Source organism: Alexandromys fortis, unplaced genomic scaffold, assembly GCF_014885135.2.
Source record: "Alexandromys fortis isolate MF-2015 unplaced genomic scaffold, M_Fortis_MF-2015_v1.1 scaffold_1, whole genome shotgun sequence".
NCBI classification, from domain to species: Eukaryota; Metazoa; Chordata; class Mammalia; order Rodentia; family Cricetidae; genus Alexandromys; species Alexandromys fortis.
In genome coordinates this window covers 29,395,906-29,416,203 of record NW_026067927.1, presented here as the reverse complement: position 1 = coordinate 29,416,203, position 20,298 = coordinate 29,395,906, and the positions used below count along the sequence as shown (strand labels likewise).

The 20,298-nt window shown below is 48.1% G+C and overlaps 1 protein-coding gene across 3 annotated transcripts in view; it reads right to left on the bottom strand.

Annotated features, from left to right (window-relative positions):
- Phf2 (PHD finger protein 2) overlaps nucleotides 1–20,298 on the bottom strand; it is an 81,360-nt gene that overhangs the window by 58,085 nt on the left and 2,977 nt on the right. Inside the window, exon 1 of one of the 3 annotated variants that reach the window (XM_050144183.1) lies at nucleotides 16,682–16,882. The exons of 1 other annotated variant lie outside the window; for it this stretch is intronic. In XM_050144183.1, the coding sequence (XP_050000140.1) occupies nucleotides 16,682–16,779 (98 nt within the window). In that variant the 5' untranslated portion in view covers nucleotides 16,780–16,882. Of the gene's footprint in view, nucleotides 1–16,681; nucleotides 16,883–20,298 lie in introns of those variants that run through there. One more of the 3 variants, XM_050144181.1, reaches the window with a different exon arrangement.

Sequence of the window (20,298 nt, the reverse complement as noted above, 5' to 3'; positions counted from 1 at the left end):
TGGAGGAGACACCTTCTTAGTTAATCTTTCTACTACAGAGGACCTCAGGGTGAGCTCCTCCGCCATTCATCCTTCACCCTGGGAGTTCTTCATCTCTCACCCCAGGAAAAGCAGCTGTCTAGATGGACAGACTCCAAGCATGGCCAATTCAGGATGTCAGTGCCCAGCTGAGATTCAGGGACCACCGTGCATAAATGTGTAGTCACCAGGCGTTGCCAAGGGTGACAGACAGGTCTCACAGACTGCCCTCCAGTCCTGGCTTTTGCCAGCGCAAGTAGTAGGGCCATGATTCAGGGGACCTGGTTGGCTGGTTTCTTCTGAACAACCTCATACCCAAGGCCCACTGAGAGTTGCCACAAGGTCAGGGTGGCATCAGAGGTGCCCAGAGCCATATGCAAAGCATGGGCAGGAAAAGCTGCTCCCAGGGGGCGGTCCTACAACACCTGTCACAGGCAGCTGGGCAGAGGGTGGCAGAATTCTGTCTCCTTTTAGGCAGAGACACCACAGGCGCTCATAGTGACAAGCCCTAGCACTAAAGGGAAAGGGTCTTGGCGGGGACCCTTGTGCCACGTGACCTGTAGCTTGTGAGAACACAGGTCATCTCCACTCACCGAGCTCACCACATCCCTTCCCAGTGTCCATCTACAAGACTGCCTGGCTTGAAACACAAATTCTGGATAGATTCTGGATCTCGGGGGTTTCAGAGTTCCAGTTCACAGTCTTTCCCATAGGGAAATGGGGCCTAAATGGGAGAGGCGACATCACAGAGTCACAGAGACCTTCAGCCTGAATGTTTGTCTGCTCCCAAGGTCACCACCACACTTCTGGAGTATTGGGCCAGGGTCTCTGCTACAGTCTGGCAGCCCAGGTAGGGCACATCAGTCCTCACTCAAACACTGACGGCTGCCCAAATGTTGGCTTGTGCCCAGCCCCATGTGATGTATAAGAATAAATGGTGCACACTGAATCCCACACACTAATAGTGGGAGACTTGAACACTCCACTCTCACCACTGGACAAGTCTGTCAGACAAAAAATTAGCAGAGAAATAGGGGAACTAACAAATGTTATGACTTAAATGGACTTAACAGACATCTATAGAAAATTCCATCCAAACATAACAGAATATACCTTCTTCTCAGCACCTCATGGGACGTTCTCAAAAATTGACCATATATTAGGTAACAAAGCAAAGCTCAACAGGTACAAAAAAAATTTGAGTAACTCCATGTATCTTATCAGATCACCATGGCTTAAAATTAGAATTCAACAGCAACACTAATTCCAAAAAGCCCACAAACACATGGAAATTAAACAATGCTCACCTGAAGCATCAGTGGGTCAAGGAAGAAATAAGGGAGAAATTAAAGACCCAAATTTATGGGACACAATGAAAGCAGTGTTAAAAGGAAAGTTCATAGCACTAAATGCCTACATAAAGAAGCTGGAAAAATCCCACACTAGTGAATTAACAGAACATTTGAAAACTTTAGAACAAAAATAAACAAACTCAGCCAGGAGAACAAGACGACAGGAAATAATCAAATTGAGAGCTGAAATCAACAAGACAGAAACAAAGAAGACAATACAAAAAAAAAAAAATCAATGAGATAAAACGTTGGTTCTTCAAGAAAATCAACAAATAGACAAACTTTTATTCAAACTAACCAAAAGGCAGAGAGAGAATATCCAAATTAACAAAATCAGAAATGAAAAGGGGGACATAATAGACAGGAGGAAATACAGAGAATCATCAGGTCATATTTCGAAAACCTGTACTCCACAAAATTGGAAAACATAAAGGAAATGGACAACTTTCTGGATAAAAAAAATCACTTACTAAAATTAAATCAAGACCAGATAAGCAAATTAAATAGACCTATAACTACTAAAGAAAATAGAAACAGTCATCAAAAGTCTCCCAACCAAAAAAGCCCAGGATCAGATGGTTTCAGCTCAGAATTCTACAAGATTTCCAAAGAACTAATACTAATACTCCTCAAATTGTTCTACACAATGGAAACAGAAGGAACATTGCCAAACTCTTTTTATGAGGCTACAATTACCCTGATACTGAAACTACATAAAGACATAACTAAGAAAGAGAATTACAGATCAATCTCACTCATGAACATTGACGCAAAATACTCAATACTGGCAAATCAAATCCAAGAACACATCAGAAACATCATCCACCATGATCAAGTTGGCTTCATCCCAGAGATGCAGGGATGGTTCAACATACAAAAATCTGTCAACGTAATCCACCATATAAACAAACTGAAAAATAAAAACCCACAAAAAGCTTTCGATAAAATACAACATTCCTTCATGGTAAAAGTCTTGGAGAGAGCAGGGATACAAAGAACATACCTAAACATAATTAAGGCAATATACAGCAAGCCAACATCAAACTAAATGGAGAGAAACTCACAGAAATAGCACTGAAATCAGAAACAAGACAAGGTTGCCCACTCTCTCCATATTTATTCAATATAGTTCTTGAGGCCCCAGCTAGAGCAATAAGACAACTAAAGGAGATAAAGGGCTTACAAATCAAAAAAGAAGAAGTCAAACTCTCACTATTTGCTGATGATATGATAGTTTACATAAGCAACCCCAAAAATTCTACCAAGGAACTTCTACAACTCATAAACACTCTCAGTAATGTAGCAGGTTACAGAATTAACTAAAAAAAAAAAAAATCAAGTAGCCCTCCTTTATACAGACAATAAAAGGACTAGGGAAGAAATCAGAGAATCAACACCCTTCACAATAGCCACAAATAGCATAAACTATCTCAGAGTAACTCTAACCAAACAAGTGGAAGACTTGTATGACAAGAACTTTAAATCTTTGAAGAAAGAAATTGAAGAAGACACCAGAAAGTGGAAGCTCTCCCGTGCTCTTAGATATGTAGAACTAAGAAAGTAAAAATGGCAATCTTATCAAAAACAATCTACAGATTAAATGCAATGCCCATCAAAATCTCAGCAAAATTTTTATAAACCTTGAAAGAACAGTACTCAACTTCATATGGAAATGCAAAAAACCCAGGATAGCCAAAACAATCCTGTACAATAAAGTAACTTCTGGAGGTATCACAATCCCTCACTTCAAACTCTACTATAGAGCTACAGTACTGAGAACAGCCTGGTATTGGCATTAAAATCAGACAGGAGGACCAATGGAACTGAACCAAAGACCCAGATATAAATCCACAAACCTACTAACATCTGATTCTTTTTTTTTTTCAAAGATTTATTTATTTATTTATTTATTACATATACAGTGTTCTGTCTGTCTGTATGCTTGTTGGCCAGAGGAGGACACTAGATCTCACTACAGATGGCTGTGAGCCACCATGTGGTTGCCGGGAATTGAACTCAGGACCTCTGGAAGAGCAGTCAGTGCTCCCAACCTCTGAGCCATCTCTCCAGCCCTAACACCTGATTCTTGACAAAGAAGCAAAAAATATCAAATGGAAAAAAGAAAGTATATTTAACAAATGGTGCTGGCATAACTGGATATCAACATATAGAAGAATGAAAATAGATCCATATCTATCACCATGCACATAAGTCAAGTCTAAATGGATCAAAGACCTCAACATAGAGTCAGCCACACTGAACCTTATAGAAGAGAAAGTTGGAAGTACACTTGAATGCACTGGCACAGGAGACCACTTCCTAAATATAACTCCAGTAGCACAGACACTGAGAGAAACAATAAATGGGACCTCCTGAAACTGAAAAGCTTCTGTAAAGCAAAGGACATGGTCAACAAGACAAAATGGCAGTCTACAGAATGGGAAAAGATCTTCACCACCCCACATCAGACGGAGGTTTGATCTTCAAAATATATAAAGAACTCAAAAGAAATTGGTCATCAAAAGAACAAATCAATAAAAAAAATCGAGTACAGATCTAAACAGAGAACTCTCAACACTTAAGGAAATGCTCAACATCCTTAGGCATCAGAGAAATGCAAATCAAAACAACTCTGAGATTCCATCTTACACCTTAAGAATAACCAAGATAAAAAACACTGATGACAACTTATGCTGGAGAGAATGAGGTGTAAAGGAAACACTCCTGCATTGCTGGTGGGAGTGCAAGCTGGTACAACCCCTTTGGATGTTTGTGTGGTGATTTCTCAGAAAATTAGGAAACAACCTTCCTCAAGACCCAGTAATACCACTTTTGGGTATATACCCAAAAGATGCTCAATTGTACCACAAAGACATGTGCTCATCTATGTTCACAGCAGCATTGTTTGTCATAGCCAGAACCTGGAAACAACCTAAATGCCCCTCGACTGAAGAATGGATAAGGAAAATGGGGTACATTTACACAATGGAGTACTACACAGAAGAGAAAAATAATGGAATCTTGAAATTTGCAGACAAATGGATGGAGCTAGAAAACATACTGAGGGAGGTAACCCAGACTCAGAAAGACAATTATCACATGTACTCACTCATAAGTGGTTTTTAGACTTAAAGAAAAAAAAAACCCAGCCTACAAATCATAATCCCAGAGAACCTAGACAACAATGTGGACCTTAAGAGACATACATGGATCTAATCTACATGGGAAGTAGAAAAAGACAAGATCTCCTGAGTAAATTGGAAAATGAGGACCCTGGGAGAGGGCTGAAGGGAGGGGAGGGGAGAGGAAAGGAAGGGATCAGAGAAAAATGTGTAGCTCAATAAAATCAATTTAAAAAAAATAACCAAGTGGGGGGAGAAAAAAATAAGTGGTGGCCTTATATTCTCTCTCGGGGCTACCCATCCTGCACTCCACATGGGCCACTTGTGGGACCAGCTCCACACGCACACAGCCAGAGAACATGTCCCAGGGCTCCTAAGGATACAGCCCTACCCAGCACACAAGCCAGCCACTGTCTTCCTTCAGGCTGCTCTTGTGAGGGCAGGGAGGCCTGTACCTCAGACAGACGGAAAGACAGACAGACAACAGATGGCAGTTTTTCCTTGTCCTGCCCCAGCCACCACAGTAGCACCTGCACTTTGTCTCTCTAGCTCTCCGTCCCCAGGCCGGGGACCTGGGCACTATGCAGCTGGACTGTTCCTCCTGCCCTGTTCCTCGCAGGGTCATGGAGGAACATCAGAAGAGATGAGAAAGAATAGAGACTCACTCTAGTCCAGGGCTTGGAATGGCTTCACTTTCCTAGACTCCCTGTAAGGTTTTTGGGTTCCTGAACTGCTCTCTACTTCCAACCACCCCCAATCATGTCTAGGCCTGCTCCTGTAGAAACTCTACAGCCTATCTGGCCTATACACTCAGTGGGTCTGCCTCGTTCTGACTCCACACATTTCCCCCTAAAACATTCCTAGTGTGCTATTCTTTGCCTGATAGGATCCTGCACTCAACCTGGGGTTTCCTGTCACTGTGGAGGGGAACTATTGCAGAGACCTGGGACAGACACTCCAGCTGTATATGGTACTCTGCTGTATTGAACAGGGCAATCTTAACCCGCTAAACTTTAGTTGGCTTGTCCACCTGGCGAGAGTAACCCACCAAGCTCTCAGGGCAGCCTGCATACTGGTAAGGTCACACGCTGCCTGCATGGGGCATCTGTCACAGCTCAAAAACACCACCAGCCTAAGTCTTGGGAGTCCCCAACACTGCTTCAACCATAAAGGCAACCCCCAGGATGACGGTGTAAGGGAAGGAGAAGGAGACTTGCACAAGAGGACCATGTGCATGACACAAAAGGAGTCCCACACATTCACAAATGCCTAGACTCCACATCTGGCACAGAGGCCCAGCAAAGCTTATGGTTACAAAAGAAGATGGTAACCCTGTTTCAAAAGCATGAATTAGGGCATGCATTGTGCACCCAGCATCTGGGTGTGCCATGCTAGCATGAGCATAAAACTCAAAATGGGTTGGGGCACACATATGATTCTGAAAACCCAGTTAGATGTTACAAGGGAACTATGAAAACAAGTGAAAGGGCCGAAATGGTGCTGGGTATATCTCAGTGGCCCCTAGACTCCATGTCCAATACTAAAGAAAAACAAAAACCAAAAGTCAGGCACCTAGGGGCTAGAGGGATGGCTCAGCAGTTAAGAGCACTGCCTTCTTCCAAAGATCCTGAGTTCAATTCCCAGCAACCACATGGTGGCTCACAACCATCTGTAGTGAGACCTGATGTACATGCAGGCAGAACACTCTATGTATAATTAATAAACAAATCTAAAATAAGAAAAAGAAAAAAGTCAGGCACCATCAGTGAATGGTTGTGAGATATTTCGTACACTATGTAAAAACATATTGCTGTGATTGGTGTAATAAAAAGCTAAATTCCAATAGCTAGGCAGGAAGTATAGGTGGGACTTCCGGGCAGAGAAAGAGAACTCTGGAAAGAAGGGGCAGAGTGGCCAGACTGGCAGGGAGGAAACAGAAGGTGCGAGATGGAAGAGCGGTGACTCCAAGGGAATGAAGATAGATTAATATAAATGGTTTAATTTAAGTTATATGAGCTAGTTAGGAATAAGCTTAAGTTATAGGTCAAGTTTTCATAATTAATAAGAAATCTCTATGTCATTATTTGGGAGCTGGCTGGCGGGACAGAGAAAGACTTGTAAGACTGAATGACTTACAGAAGCACTGCTCTCAAAATATCTAGGAACAAGCCAAGGAAGTCAGAGACTTGGATCCCACAAAGCACTGGTGGAAATGGCCAAAGCAGATAGAGAGAGACGCTGTGCTCGGGATCTTAAGTCTGTCGAGAGAGCAATGTGCAAACCTATAAACACCACAATCCTTGTCAAAACCCAGCTGCCTTTCTTTTCTTTATTTTTACTTCTGCAGAAACATAGCACTCAAATTAACATGAAATTGCAAGGGGCTAAATACTGGATCCAAACAACAAAATAATTCTGTGGGTGGATAGGAATAAAGCATAACGCTCACACTTCTTATTTCAAAACACATTACAAACCCACAGTACTCAGAACCACGAGGCACTGGCCTAAGGACAGACAGAAATAGTTAGGGGATAGAATTGAGAGATCAGAAATAAACCCCATTTATACACATGGTTTTCAACAATGGAGGACAATAGAGCAAAAGTTATTTTCAAGAAACACTATGGGAAGCTGAGTGATGAGATGACGCACACCTATAATCCCAGCACTTCAGAAGATGAGTCAGAAGTTTGAGAGAGACTGGGCTACACAGCAAAACTGTCTCAAAAAAACAAGGATCTGGGGCTGAGGAGATGGTGCGTTCATCAAAGTGCTTGCCACAGGAACCTAAGTTCTGATTCCCAGGGCCCATGTTAAAACAACAAACAAACAGACCCCATGATGCGGTATTTCACCCTGTGCTTGGTAAGAAGGGAACGGGAGCATCCTTGGGGCTTGCTAGCCAGACAGTCTTGCTAAATGAAGGAGTTCCAGGCCACGAGAGAGGAAAGGGAGGGAGGGAGGGAGGGAGGGAGGGAGGGAGGGAGGGAATGAATAATAAGGTAGAGAGTGACAGAAGTGGCTCAATATTGATCTCTGACCTCCATATTCACATTTGCACACGTGTGTGCACACACATAAACATGTAGAAAACATGAATCTCACAAGCCTAAAGCAATGTGACCAAGTAACTATGTCACCAAACTCAAAAACCAGGAACTAAAAACTTTTCTGCCTTTAGGCATCAACCTTAGGAACATCACCAGCAGTGAAGACAGCCTGTAAATAAGGCCTAACCCAAGATCTACCTCACACAATGGATCAAATGCCTAAAGGGGCTGGCCACCACAGCTGGCGATCTGAGTTCCACACGGTGAAGAAGAGAACTGACTCCTGCAAACTGTACTCTCACCTACACACACACACACACACACACACACACACACACACAGTGCCATGTGCCCCCTGCCACAAAAATAAATAAATAAATGAAATTTTTAAAACACTTAGAAGCCAAGTCTGTGGTGCATGCCTTTGATTCCAGTACTCAGGAGGCAGAGACAGGTGGATCTCTGTGATTCAAAGCCAGCCTTGTCTACAGGGCAAATTCCAGGCCAGTCGGGGCCACATAGTGAGACCCTTTCTCTAAAACAAACAAAAAGTAACAACAAATAAAAGATTTTTTAAAACCTAAGTCTAAGAGTTGAGGGTCAGGTAGATTGCTTGCTGCCAAGTTTGAAAACTGAGTTAGATTCCTGGAATCCACATGATAGGAAAAACAGCACCAATTCTCACAAGTTTTCCTCTGACTTTCACATGTAGGTGATGGTGCACATGCATGCATGCACATGTGCACACACACGACATACATGGTGGTGTGAATGTGCTCATGTGCATATGCACACACAAAACTATTTTTTTAAATAAAGAGTTGAGAGTATGAAACTTAAAAAAATCACTAGAGCAAACCTTACAACAATTGATTTGATAAGAGATTTTAGGACACTAAAACCATGAAGAAGAAATATAAATAAATAAGCAAGCTGGATTTCATTAAAGCTAAAAACTTTTGTTAACCAATGGATGGTATCAAAAACATGAAAAGTAGCCTGGGCACTGGTGGCACATGCCCTTAATTCTAGCACTTGGGAGGCGGAAGCAGATAGATCTCCAAGTTAGTTCAAGGATAGCCAGGGCAGGGCTACTCAGAGAAAGAGCGTCTCAAAAAAAAAAAAAAAACAAAAACAAAAAACAAAACAAAAAGGAGGGAGGGAAGAACATGAAAAGTTAACTCAGAGAAATAGAAAAATAAACAAAAAGCCACTTGCAAATCATGTACCTGATAAAGGTGTAATTGCTAGAATGCTAGAATACATAAAGCAGCTCTAAAGCTCAGAAATGAAGACAAACAATCCAATTTTAAAAACAAAGAAGAGAGAGAGAGAAAGGAAGGAAGGAAGGAAGGAAGGAAGGAAGGAAGGAAGGAAACAGGCTGAGCAAGCCAAGGGGAACAAGCCAGTAAACAGTGTTCTTCCATGGCTTCTTCTCNAGGAAGGAAGGAAGGAAGGAAGGAAGGAAGGAAGGAAGGAAGGAAGGAGAGAGAGAGAGAGAGAGAGAGAGAGAGAGAGAGAGAGAGAGAGAGAGAGAGAGAGAGAGAGGGGCAGGCAGACAAGATGGCTTGCCAGGTAAAAGTGCTTGCTGCCAAGCCTGGCGACTTCAGGCTGATGCCCAAGATCCAATCGATAGGAGGAAACTAACTCCTGCAAGCTGTCCTCTGCCCACACACATGCTACTGTGGCAAACAAGCATGCACACAGAGCCCAGCACACATAATAAAACAAAGTGTGCAATGGGGCTGGGGAGTGAGTGTGGCTCAGTGGTGGAACACTTGCCTACCAAGTGCAAAGCTCTAGATTCCATCTCCAGCATAGGGGGACAGGGGTCTTAGGTAGATGTCTCTCAAAGCCAAAGACCAAAACACCAGGCAGCAGAGGCAAGATGCCCAACACCATCAGTTATCAGGGACAAGCCAAAGCCACCACCGAACACTACTTGACACCCACACCTGTGAGGATGATTATAATACAAAGACTGGGAAACAACAATCGCTGGCGAGAATGGGGGCATGGGGCAGGCCCTGTGGCAAATGCCCTGCTGGTTACTCACAAAGTTAAATATAGGGCTGGGGGTGCAGTTCAGCGGTAACATGTGCGGTTAGTATACCCAGAAAAACTGGAAACAGGTGTTCAACCAAACGTTGGTGCACAAATGTGCACAGCAACACTATTTACAACAGCCACATGAGCAGACAACCCAAACCCAACCCAACTGACAATGGAGAGCTGTGGCCTAGACACCCAGGCAGTAGAATATTATTCAGCCATAAAAAGAAAGAAAGAGAGAAAGAAAGGAGGGAGGGAGGGAGGGAGGGAGGGAGGGAGGGAGAGAGAGAAGACAACTCAGAACTGAGCATAGTGATGCATGCCTTTAATCCCAGCAGTCAGGAGGCAGAGGCAGGCAGATCTCTGTGAGTTACAGGTAAACCTGTTCTAAAAAGCTAGTTCTAGGACAACACAAAAGAACCCTGCCTCAAAAGACGGCAACAAAAATAATAAAATAATAACACCAACACATGAACCTCAAAAATATTAGCCTCAGAAATAGAAACAGATATCAGATTCATAATGTTTAATATTGTGTGATTCTGTTTACATAAAATATTCTGAATAGGTAAATCCACAGGTCCTGAAGATGCCCAGTCAGTAGGGGATGGGGACAGGCAGAGAAAGAGGCATGGATGTTTGATGGACAGAGGAAGGGTCACGCAGCACATATGCACTGAATGTCGCTGAACTCTTCCTGGTGTGGTGCCGAGGTAAACTGTCTACTTTAAAATGGCCAACTTCATACTAACTGCATTTCACCCCTATCTTTTCAGAAAGGCAAGAGATTGGCTGCTCTGCTTGCCTGAAAAAAGACCTCCAGGTCTCAGGGCTTGAGATGACAGCCAAACAAGCTGGAGTTCCAGATACGTTATTTTGTATTTTAAACTCAAGGTTTTGATATGGGCTAGACTAGAGAAGTCCAGTGCCACCAAACCACAAAACTAAGAGTAGAAGTGGCCAGAAAAATGGGAACTAAAGATGACCAGTAGAGAAGGAAGGAAACAAAGATGGGAATCCCTTCCTGAGAGGTGGGCATACATTGAGACCCAGCAGGGACTATTCAGGTAGCTGCTTAGTCAGGGACCACTCCACACCCAGCACTTCCTGTGGACCTCCCGATAGGCTCACGCCACAGCATACAGCCACATCCATGAACTCACGTGGTTATCAGCACCCAGTGTCTGCTCAAACCTTGAACAAGAAAAGCACAAGCAAGGCACCTCCTTCTTGCCATACCATCTTAGAGGTGAACATATCTACCTGCTGGGGTCAGGAAAACCATAAATGACAGAGACTTGGCTACCTCCGGGTCAGCACTGAGAATGAAGTTGACATTGTGACCTACTAGACTAGACTTCCACTCACAGTTTATACGAAGACCAGAAAGGACCAGGCTTGCATAGTCCCACAGGCATTCAGCATGGCCTAAATATGGTAAGCACCTGCAGCCCTACTGTCACCATCATGGTCTCAGGACCCAGCCAGTAGACTTGTTTTACCCACAATGGAGCTTGAGAACTTGAGAAGTTGGTGGACTCTTGCAGGGCACTCCATGCAGCATTAGATGGTGGCCCAGTTCCAACAGTAATTTCTTTATTCTTTCTAAATAAGAGCCTGGCAAGTGTGAGGTACTATGAGGAAATTGTAGGAAAAAAGGTGGCCTGGGATAGAGGAGTTGGCACTGGACATCCCAGATTTGGGCCATCTGTAGTTATGCCTGGTGCCCAAATGGCCCCAAACAAATATGGGCTGCAATCCTGTGCTTGTACTGTGCCTGTTGCCAGCCAAATTATTTCCAGTAGGGGAAAAAAAAAAGCATACATCATGGAGATTAGGACGAGGCTCACACCAAGCTACTTCCTTCCAGACATCTGCATCCTTCTCTGGAAACACCGTCAGGATTCCTAGTCTCCTCTGATACTGAATGGACATTCTTCCCACTTTTTCCAGAACTTTGCAAACTCACATAGGGAGAATTCCTTCTCTTAAAATGATGGGTTAGGGGTTGGAGAGATGGCTCAGAGGTTAAGAACACATGTGGCTCTTGCAGAGAATTAGGTTTCAAATCCCAACACCTACATGGCAGTTCACAATCACCCATACTTCCAGTTCTAGGGAATATGAGATCCTATTCTGACCTCCATAGGTATCAGACATGTACATGGTACATATACATGATACATACATGCAAAAATTTCATACATACAAAATAAATATAGTTTATTTATTTAAAATGATGGACTGTTATTCCTAAATACATCTCTAGGCTGTCTCAGTGGAGGGCCTCTTCCCCATAGGCAGTATCAGAGTCTATGATAGCTCAGACACCTCTTGGCCATGTCTCCTTCCTGTGAGACATGAACTCTGCTGGCCAGCAGCAGGCACTGCCACAAGTCCCCATGTCCCCAGGTACCCCAGATGCGGTTCTGCTCCAAGGACCTCATGGCTAAGTTGACATAATTAAAGCCCACACAGGCCACCCAGTCTAAGGGAGTTGGACATAGAAAGAGAACCCCAGGAGGAGGGTAGGTAGAGCCCAGGGGGACAAACAGACACGATGTCCCCAGGAGCCCTACTTTTGCACTTACATGGTGGCTCCCTATCCCTGCCTTCCATCCTAAGAACAAGCCACTGGGATTCTAACAAAACAGGTAGGGTGATACAAGCCTTTTTTTAACGGCAGTGCCCAGGAGATTGAGGCAGGAGGATAAAGACTTAAAAGCTGGCCTAGGGTTAGTGAGACCCTGACTCAAAAAGAAAAAAAAAAAAGTAGGAGGAAGGAAAGGAGGAGGGGAAGAGAGAGGAGAAGAGGGTAAAGAAAGACAGACAGAAAAAAAGACAAAGCAACAAAAACAACCCTTAGAGTCTGCTCTTGCCACACTTGGTCCAGATCCCTATCTCATCCCACAGTGTACTTTCTGTCTATACCTAAGTCCCCTCTTCCTTGACCTCCTTGCCTTCCTTCCTATTTCTCTGCTCCCACAGATCTCACTTGCCACTCTGAGACCAGACACCCCCACCCCCCAGAGCGAAAAAGAAGTCCATCTGTAAGTCTAAACCATACACAAGAAGAACCCAGTAACAGACAGGCAAGAGGTCCACCTGCCATCTCTGAGCCCCTCCTAGAACACACAGCAAATATTTATTGAGAAACGAGTGAAACTTTTGTCCGTAAGTCACCTGCACATCTTTTAAGCTTTCTGAAGTCGATTTTATTGGCAACCCCTTCAAGGAACCTTCTGATGGAATGAGCACCCATAAGAGGGTCAGAGGGTCAGGCTTAAAGATGTTGGATGAATTAATGCAGCCATTCCTGCCTCCCAGAGGTCAAAATTCTTCCAAGCAAGTCAGTGACAAGTGAGAGGCTGGGTCTTCCAAAGCCGGAGGCAGGCAGGAGTGCTGCTCATGGGCTCTGCTCCCATCCACCCAATGGATGAAACAGGCGCAAGGAAAGCCTGAGGTTTCTGACCCAAGAGATTCTGTACAAGAGTAAGATTCCAAAGAGGGCAGGTTCCCAAGGCCTCTGTAGGGCTCCAGGTCCCTACCTAGTGGACCATGTGTGACACTTTCAGGAGCAACTGGCCTCCAGCTGCTTTCTACAAAGTCCTGCCTTTGAATCATTCCCTTCTACATCCAAGTCCCAACTCTCAGGCACCACAGGGATCCCAGAAAAGCAAGGGAGTACCGGTCACGACCAAGGCAGGATTGAGTGAAGAATCTTGCAGGGGCCTAAGGAGAGGACGCCAAAAAACCTATACATGCCATGGACTTAACAGTGAGGCTCCTTCCCCATGCTCCCCACACCCCACCGTCCTCTCCAAGAAATACATATAAACAATCTTCAGTGTGCCACACACCTCATCCCATTGCACCAGGGCTGTCCCCAAAGAGATTGCCTGCCAGGGTGCTGTGGAGCCCCTTGCCTCTGCAGAGGCACACTCAGCATGGACTCAAGCTGGGCTTTAGAAAGTGGCCATCCCAAGCAAGTTCTAGGTCACAGAAGCAGTCAAGAACCAACCCCCCATCGCTGTAAGCATAGGTGACTTAAGAGATCCTCATTCCAATCGCCACCAAAGCCTTGCTGGAAATGTGTAATGTGACCCCAGGTAGGACAAACTGAGGCTTTCCTGGTTACTGTGGGGGTTTTGTTTTGCTCTGTTTTGTTTTTGTTTTCAAGACAGGAGTTCTCTGTATAGTCCTGGCTGTCCTGGAATTGGCTCTGTAGATCAGGCTGGCTTCCAACTCAGAGATCCACCTGCCTCTGCCTCCCAAGTGCTGGGATTAAAGGCATGTGAGACCATCGCCTGGCTACTGTGTTTATTTTTACGGTTACTGTGTATGGAGTTACAATAATGCTCCATTTTAGAGAATGATACAAAGTTTCCTTTTAAAAGAGACATTTGCCAGGGTAAGGAATACAACTCTGTGTGGGATCTGGAAACAGGAAAAGTACTTGAAGGAGGGAAACCTGGCTAAAGAAGTTGGAATAAAGTGTGGCATTCAGTCCCTAGCATTGAGCCAAAGTTCTCGCCTTAATTTCAAAGCTGGCATAGTCCACTAAGTCACTTAGGAGAGGTGGATCGGAGGCTATGTGTAGCAAAATTCCTTCTGTTGTTATTGGTGTTTGGGTGCATTTGTTACTACTGTTCAAGTTTATTTTGGACGGGAGTTCATGTCATGGGTCAGATGTGGGATCAGAGGACAGCCTGCATCTCCCATGTGGGTCCTGGGACTAGAACTGGGGTCAATGGCCTTGTCAGCAAGAGCCTTTTTCTGCTGAGCCATCCCACCAGCCCTTGCTGCTACTTTCCAGACAGCGTCTCACACACCTGAGGCTGGCCTCAAACAGGATGTATAACACCAAGGATAGCCTTGAATTCTTGAAGTTCCTGCCTCCTCCACCTTGTGGGTACTGGGATTATAAGTTTGCTCTACCACTCCTGGGGAAACCATGTTAACAATTTCTTCGGTGAGTCTTGTTTCCTCAAGATCAAAAGTGTAAAGGAATACATGCTGTTCAAAAGGGAGGTAAAATGTAAACTGAGGGAATTAACAACCCAGGTGCGGCTACCCTGGTCTGAAGAGAGCCATCAGGGGTCTTACTCCAAGACTCTCTGGAGGGAGAGACAACACACGAAGCTGAGCACATGCCTTCCACTCCCACTCTTGAATAAGAGAGACTTGAGAGGGGCTCAGGGATCTGTCCCAGGCTACCGGAGCAGGTAGAGGCCCAGGCCTTTCCCACCCTGCCTCACTTAGGCCCCAAGCCTTGACCCTACACAGAGCTAGTCAGAGGTCTAAACCCACAAACAGGCACCACTCAGGGTGCACTTGAGCATAAGAAAACACCTGCCATGAATGAGCCCAGTTACAACCCAGAGCCCTGAACAGGTGCAAATGCATCTGGGCTAATCAACTGCCTGTCTCAGATCAAACTGAAATCCTCAGAGAAGTAGTAAGGTGACTAGGCCTCCAGAAACAAAACAAAAACAGATAACAAATGTCGTCTAGTATCAAGACTGCTCACTGGGCTCATCTCCCCTTTCTCTGCTTGGGCAAAAGCCCAGCTGACAAGTACCCAGGGGTGCTGCAGGCCCTGGATTAAGACAGGAAGAGGGGGTTCCACCACTCTTAGAGCTACTGAAGACCAGATTTCCAGCGTTTCTGGATTGGGGGAGGCCTCCACCGTGATCTGGCCACAGACCCCTTGGAGATGGATACCAGTTAGTTAACTGTTTAGAGTGGCCCTATTTGGAGCAGAATCCTGGGGTCACACAGCTCTGACGGCTCTCTATAGCCCTAGATATTTGGGGGAGGCAGCACAGGATATTCCAGAGATTTTAGCGAGCCATAAAAGACCACCCTTCCTAAGGCTAGTCAGGTTACCCCACGAGAGTCGGATAAGCCTCTTTCCTAGGGCCTACAGATGTGAGTCAGCCCATCACATCCCTGCTCCTTAGCTCCCCAGCTCTCTAAGATTCCTAAAGATTCTGGACGTGAGCAAACAGGAGGGTCTTCTCTCTGGAAGGAAGTTCAGGGACCATCCAGAACTACACACCCTGCTACTACCTACTAAAAACTCACACCCAGGGGGACAGACAGACCGGTCCAGCTTTGGGTCAGCCCTCTTGAGGCCCAAGCACACCCCACAGGCAAAGTCAGACACAAGAGAACCTGTTGGAGCAGTTTAAGCAGGATGATCGCCTCTTTCTCCTCCTCTTACTTCTGAGTAGGAAGGGACTTAGGCTCTCGAAAAGTAGGCACAAGGCCAGGTCATGGCCACCGTCAAGGGCCAAGAGGGCGGGTTTGGGATCTCCGGGCTTACCTTCTTCCCCCTCCCCATCTTCCTTAAAGAGCATAAGGTCACGTCAAAACTGGGGTGTCTCTGCCTGGGGCAGGGAGGAGGGAAATGGGGAACCGAACAGGCCAGGAAGGAGGTGGCCAAGCCACAACACCCCCACCCCAACACAAGACAGACACTCACATCGGTCTGTCACTGCACTCCCGCCTAGGCCCGCAGGCCGGCCCGGGCCGGAGGCGCGCAGGGTCCCCAGAGGGTTCCTGCCCGCCAGGACAAGGTCCTGGGGAGGTTTCCCGGTTCCGGCAGGGGCTAGGGGCACCGGCCACCACCTCGCTACTGTCCCCGGGTCTGCCCTAGCCCTGCCAGGTCCGGAGCCCGCCAGTCGCGCCTCTCGGGGGACCCGCGCCGGGCCGCGCGCCCGCCTCTCCCGGCCCGGCCGCCCCGAGCCCGCGCGGGGAAAGTTCCTGCAACTTCGCAGGGGGCTGGCGGCGGGGGCCCCAGGCCTGGGCCTCGTCCGGCTCCGGGCCTCCGCGGCCACTGCGGCTCCGCTGTCAGACCGCCGGGTCCCAGCCCCATAGCGGCCGGAGCCCCAACTTCCCCGCGCCCCTCGCCCGCCCCGGCCGCGGGCCTCGCTTTGTGCTCCGCGGCCGTACGCCCCCGCCCTGGGCACAAAAGGGCGCGCGGCCCGGCGGCCGAACGCGGCTGCGGTGCCCGGCGGGGCCCGGGGCGCGCGGCCCGGGCGCGGGGCTCGGTGGGCCGGGCGGGCCGCGGCGCGCTCACCTGCCGTGGAACCAGTCCTTGCAGGCGTCGCACTCGATCATGAAGCGGGTAACGTCGTAGGGCAGCCGGCAGACGCAGTACACGGGCACCGTCGCCATGTTGCCGCGCCGCCGCTCGCCCCGCCGCTGCGCTGCCCGGGTCGGGCCGGGCCGGGCCGGGGGCCGCGCGGCGAGGGCGGCGGGGGCGGCGGGCGCGGGCGCCGCGGCCGGAGCGGACGGGGCCGGGGGCGCTCGGCAGGGCCCGCGCGCGCGCTCGCGGCCGGGCGCGTCCACACAATGCCGGCGCGGGCTGCTGGGGCCGCGCCGGGAGCCGCCCGCCGGGCCGCGGGGCGCAAGGCTGAGAGTGCGCGGGGGGCCCGGCCGCGCGCGGGACACAAAGCGAATGGACGCGCGGGGGCGGCGGGCGGGGAGCCGCGGCCCCACCGAAGGGACCCCCGGCCGCCGAGCGGCCGCTACGTCAGCGCCCCGGGTGGCGCCGCCTCCGCCCGCCGGCCTGGGCCCCGCTCCCGCCGCCGGGAAGGCGGGCCGCGGTAGAAGGTGGGCCGCGGGCCCGGGGGAGCCAGCAGCCAGTCCGGGAGGACCCGGCGAGGAGAGGGTGGCCCCGGGACGACAGGGGAGGCGAGCCGCGGAGCCCTCTGTCTCCGACTGCGTGAGCACAGTCCGCACAGCCCTGCCTCAACCAGAAGCAACTCCTTGGCCTTAACTTTCTTCTGACCCCGAAGTGGGATGGACAGGGGGATTTTCCTCTTCCTGGGCCCGCAGCTTCCCTCCCATCCCGAACTGCGTATGAGTTTACTGGCTCTTGAACAACCTCCCCTTCCCCTTCTTCCTAACTGGGGACTGCCTGGCTCCTTCGCGCGATCTGGTGAACTTTCCTGATGCTCCAGCTCCCAGAGGTGGAGGACAAAAGTCAGGGGACCCGAGAGCGAGCTAACTATGAGACACAGCTTACCTGGCAGTGGTGCCGCCCAGGAGCCCGCATTACAACCCTAGACCCCCAGACCTTAGGGGCGGAGGACAGTCCAGTGACTCGCATCTGAGCCACAGGATTGGAAAGAAGAAAAGGGGTTGTGTTGTCGCTCCCGACCCTGCAGCCTTGCCCTGAACTGGCTCCCTAGTCTCACCTGTCCTGCTTAGAACTTATTCATTTGCGGGTCGGATACGAGTGAGGGGTCCTCTATCCCCTACCCAGGTCGCTTCTGCGGAGCAGGGACACATGCCCAGTAAGAAACCTATCTGCTAAATTTGTCTCCTCTCTGCTTGTCCCCACATAACACGTGGAGATGCTAGTCTCTGCAGGTGAGCTGAGTCTCAGGCCTCTCTTACCTTGTCAAGGCAGAGTCCTCAACATCCCTGCCCAGACTGCAGCTGCCAATCAACCATTTGCTCCCATTGCAGGCGACTCACGGTGATCCTCTCATTGAGCCAGAATCTGCCCTCAGCCACCCCCTTCCCGCCCCAAATTTGTGAACCCAGGAACACAACTCAGAATCTGGCCCAGGGCAAACAGTGCTTTAGCTAAGAGCACACATGTGGAAGGGGAGGTAGGAAAAATAACGTGGGAAATTGGGAGCAGGTAAAGTACCCCTCCAAACTGTACAGGATGAGCTCAGTTCAAGTCACCTGCCTGGATTCCGGCTGTCACCTTTGGTCTGCTTTGTCCTGGTGCTTCTTCTCATGAGAAGACAACGAATAAGGCACGGTCCCTAGATAGCATCAGCACCAGGTGTGAACTCCTGCAACTAAAGGGTGGAGCCTATAGGAGACCCAGAGTGAGTCCTGTAGGGGCAAACTCTATCTCCATTACCTAAAGGACCCTCCATTTCCCCAAGAGGTGGTGCTGATGCCATTTAGCAGAAGTGAAAACCGAGGCTCGGAGCAGTTAAATGCAGAAGAGGAGTGGCTTGCCAAGGGTTGGGGCAGAGGGAGCAAGGGAAGAGCACCCCCTACACACATTAGTCCTGAACCTGTGCCTGTCCCCTCACTCTTCTTCCTGAAAGTCTGTCCTCCTTCTGGTGGGGTACTGACCACTGGGTGCCTCCATCTACTCTCCACCTTCTGATATTCTCTCTGGCAGGCGGCTGTGCCCACCACAAGCTGTCCCTGTGTGTGGGAACCAGATACTTTCCTGATTCTCAGAGCTCTCCTGGGGTTGCTGCACTGTGCGCGGCTCTAACTTCTGTTCTTTTCCCCCACCTTCTATCTTTAGGTGTTTATTGAGCACCTACTGTATGCTGACAGCCGTGCACCATAGCTCAGAAGAGTCTCTGCTTTCCTATTCACCCTGAAGTAGAGCGCCAGGGATGGACTAAGATTTGAGTAGAGGAAAACAGGGGAAGGCTGAACAGGTGAGCCATGCTCTGAGAACATGCCCCAGGAGAGGGGACAAGGAGGTGATAGTGAGATGTTCCTGTTGGCCATAAGAGGTGCTCCAGAGCAGGGCAGTGTGGTCTGGTGGCCCCCTCTACTGGCGCTTCTGCCCCCTCCGCTGCTTAGGGCTCAGCTTCAGTTCTGCACACCACCACTCATCCCCACGGCCTGGCCTGTGGCCCTCTAAGGGGAACTGGCTCACAGCTATGTGATCTCCATACCAGCCTTATCCCTGGGCACTGCAGTGGCACCATGACCTTGGTACTGCACAGCAGCCCAATGTCTAGGCATTAACAAGGCTCCCTACACTGTGGTACACTGAGCAACTCCATTGTCTTCCTGGTAAATACCGGGGTTTCCCAGAACCACTCCTGAAGAAATGGACCTTTTCTCCTGGAGGCAGGGTTTTCCCCCAACCCCATTTATTTATTTAGTGTATTGTGTGACCACGCGTGTGCCACAGTGCGTGTGTGGAGGTCAGAGAACAACTAACTATGCAGTAGTCAGTTCTCTCTCCCATGTGGACCCTAGGGACTAAACTCAAGTTGTCAGGCTGGATGGCGAGCACTTTACTGGCTGCCAGCCCCTCCCTTATTGTGAATTCTGACATGGGTGGGTTGTTTCTGGGCTCTTTGTTGAATCCAGATTGTCAATGTATCTTTTTATGCTGAGGTTACACAGTCTGGATAACTCTACTTCGTAGTAAGCTTTGTCATCAGGAAGTGTGAGTCGTCTTTTTTTTTTTTTTATAAGACTTCTAAGGCTATTTGGGCAGTGGTGGTGAACACCTTTAATCCCAGCATTTGGGAGACAGGTGCAGGTGGATCTCTGTGAGTTCAAGGTCAGACTGGTCTACAGAGATAGTTCCAGGACAGTCAGGGCTACACAGAAAAACCCAGTCTCAAAAATCAAAAACAAACAAAACCCCCCAAAAAATTCAAACAAAATGAATTTTAGCATTTTTTTTTCTTCTTAAATTGTTCTTGGGGCCAGGTAGAGGTATTTGTCATGCAAACCTGGCAACCTGAGTTTAATAGGTTCTCCAGAACCTGCATTAAGGCCAATGAGAAAACTAACTCCACAAAATTACCTTCTGACCACCACATGGGTGCCATGCCATGTACATGCACACACACACACACACTCAGAATTTGTAAAGATTTATTTTTCAAAAAGATGACATTTTCTATGGATTTTAGGAAAATCTATAGGTTTTAATTTTTTATTACTCTTTATTTATTTACTTCG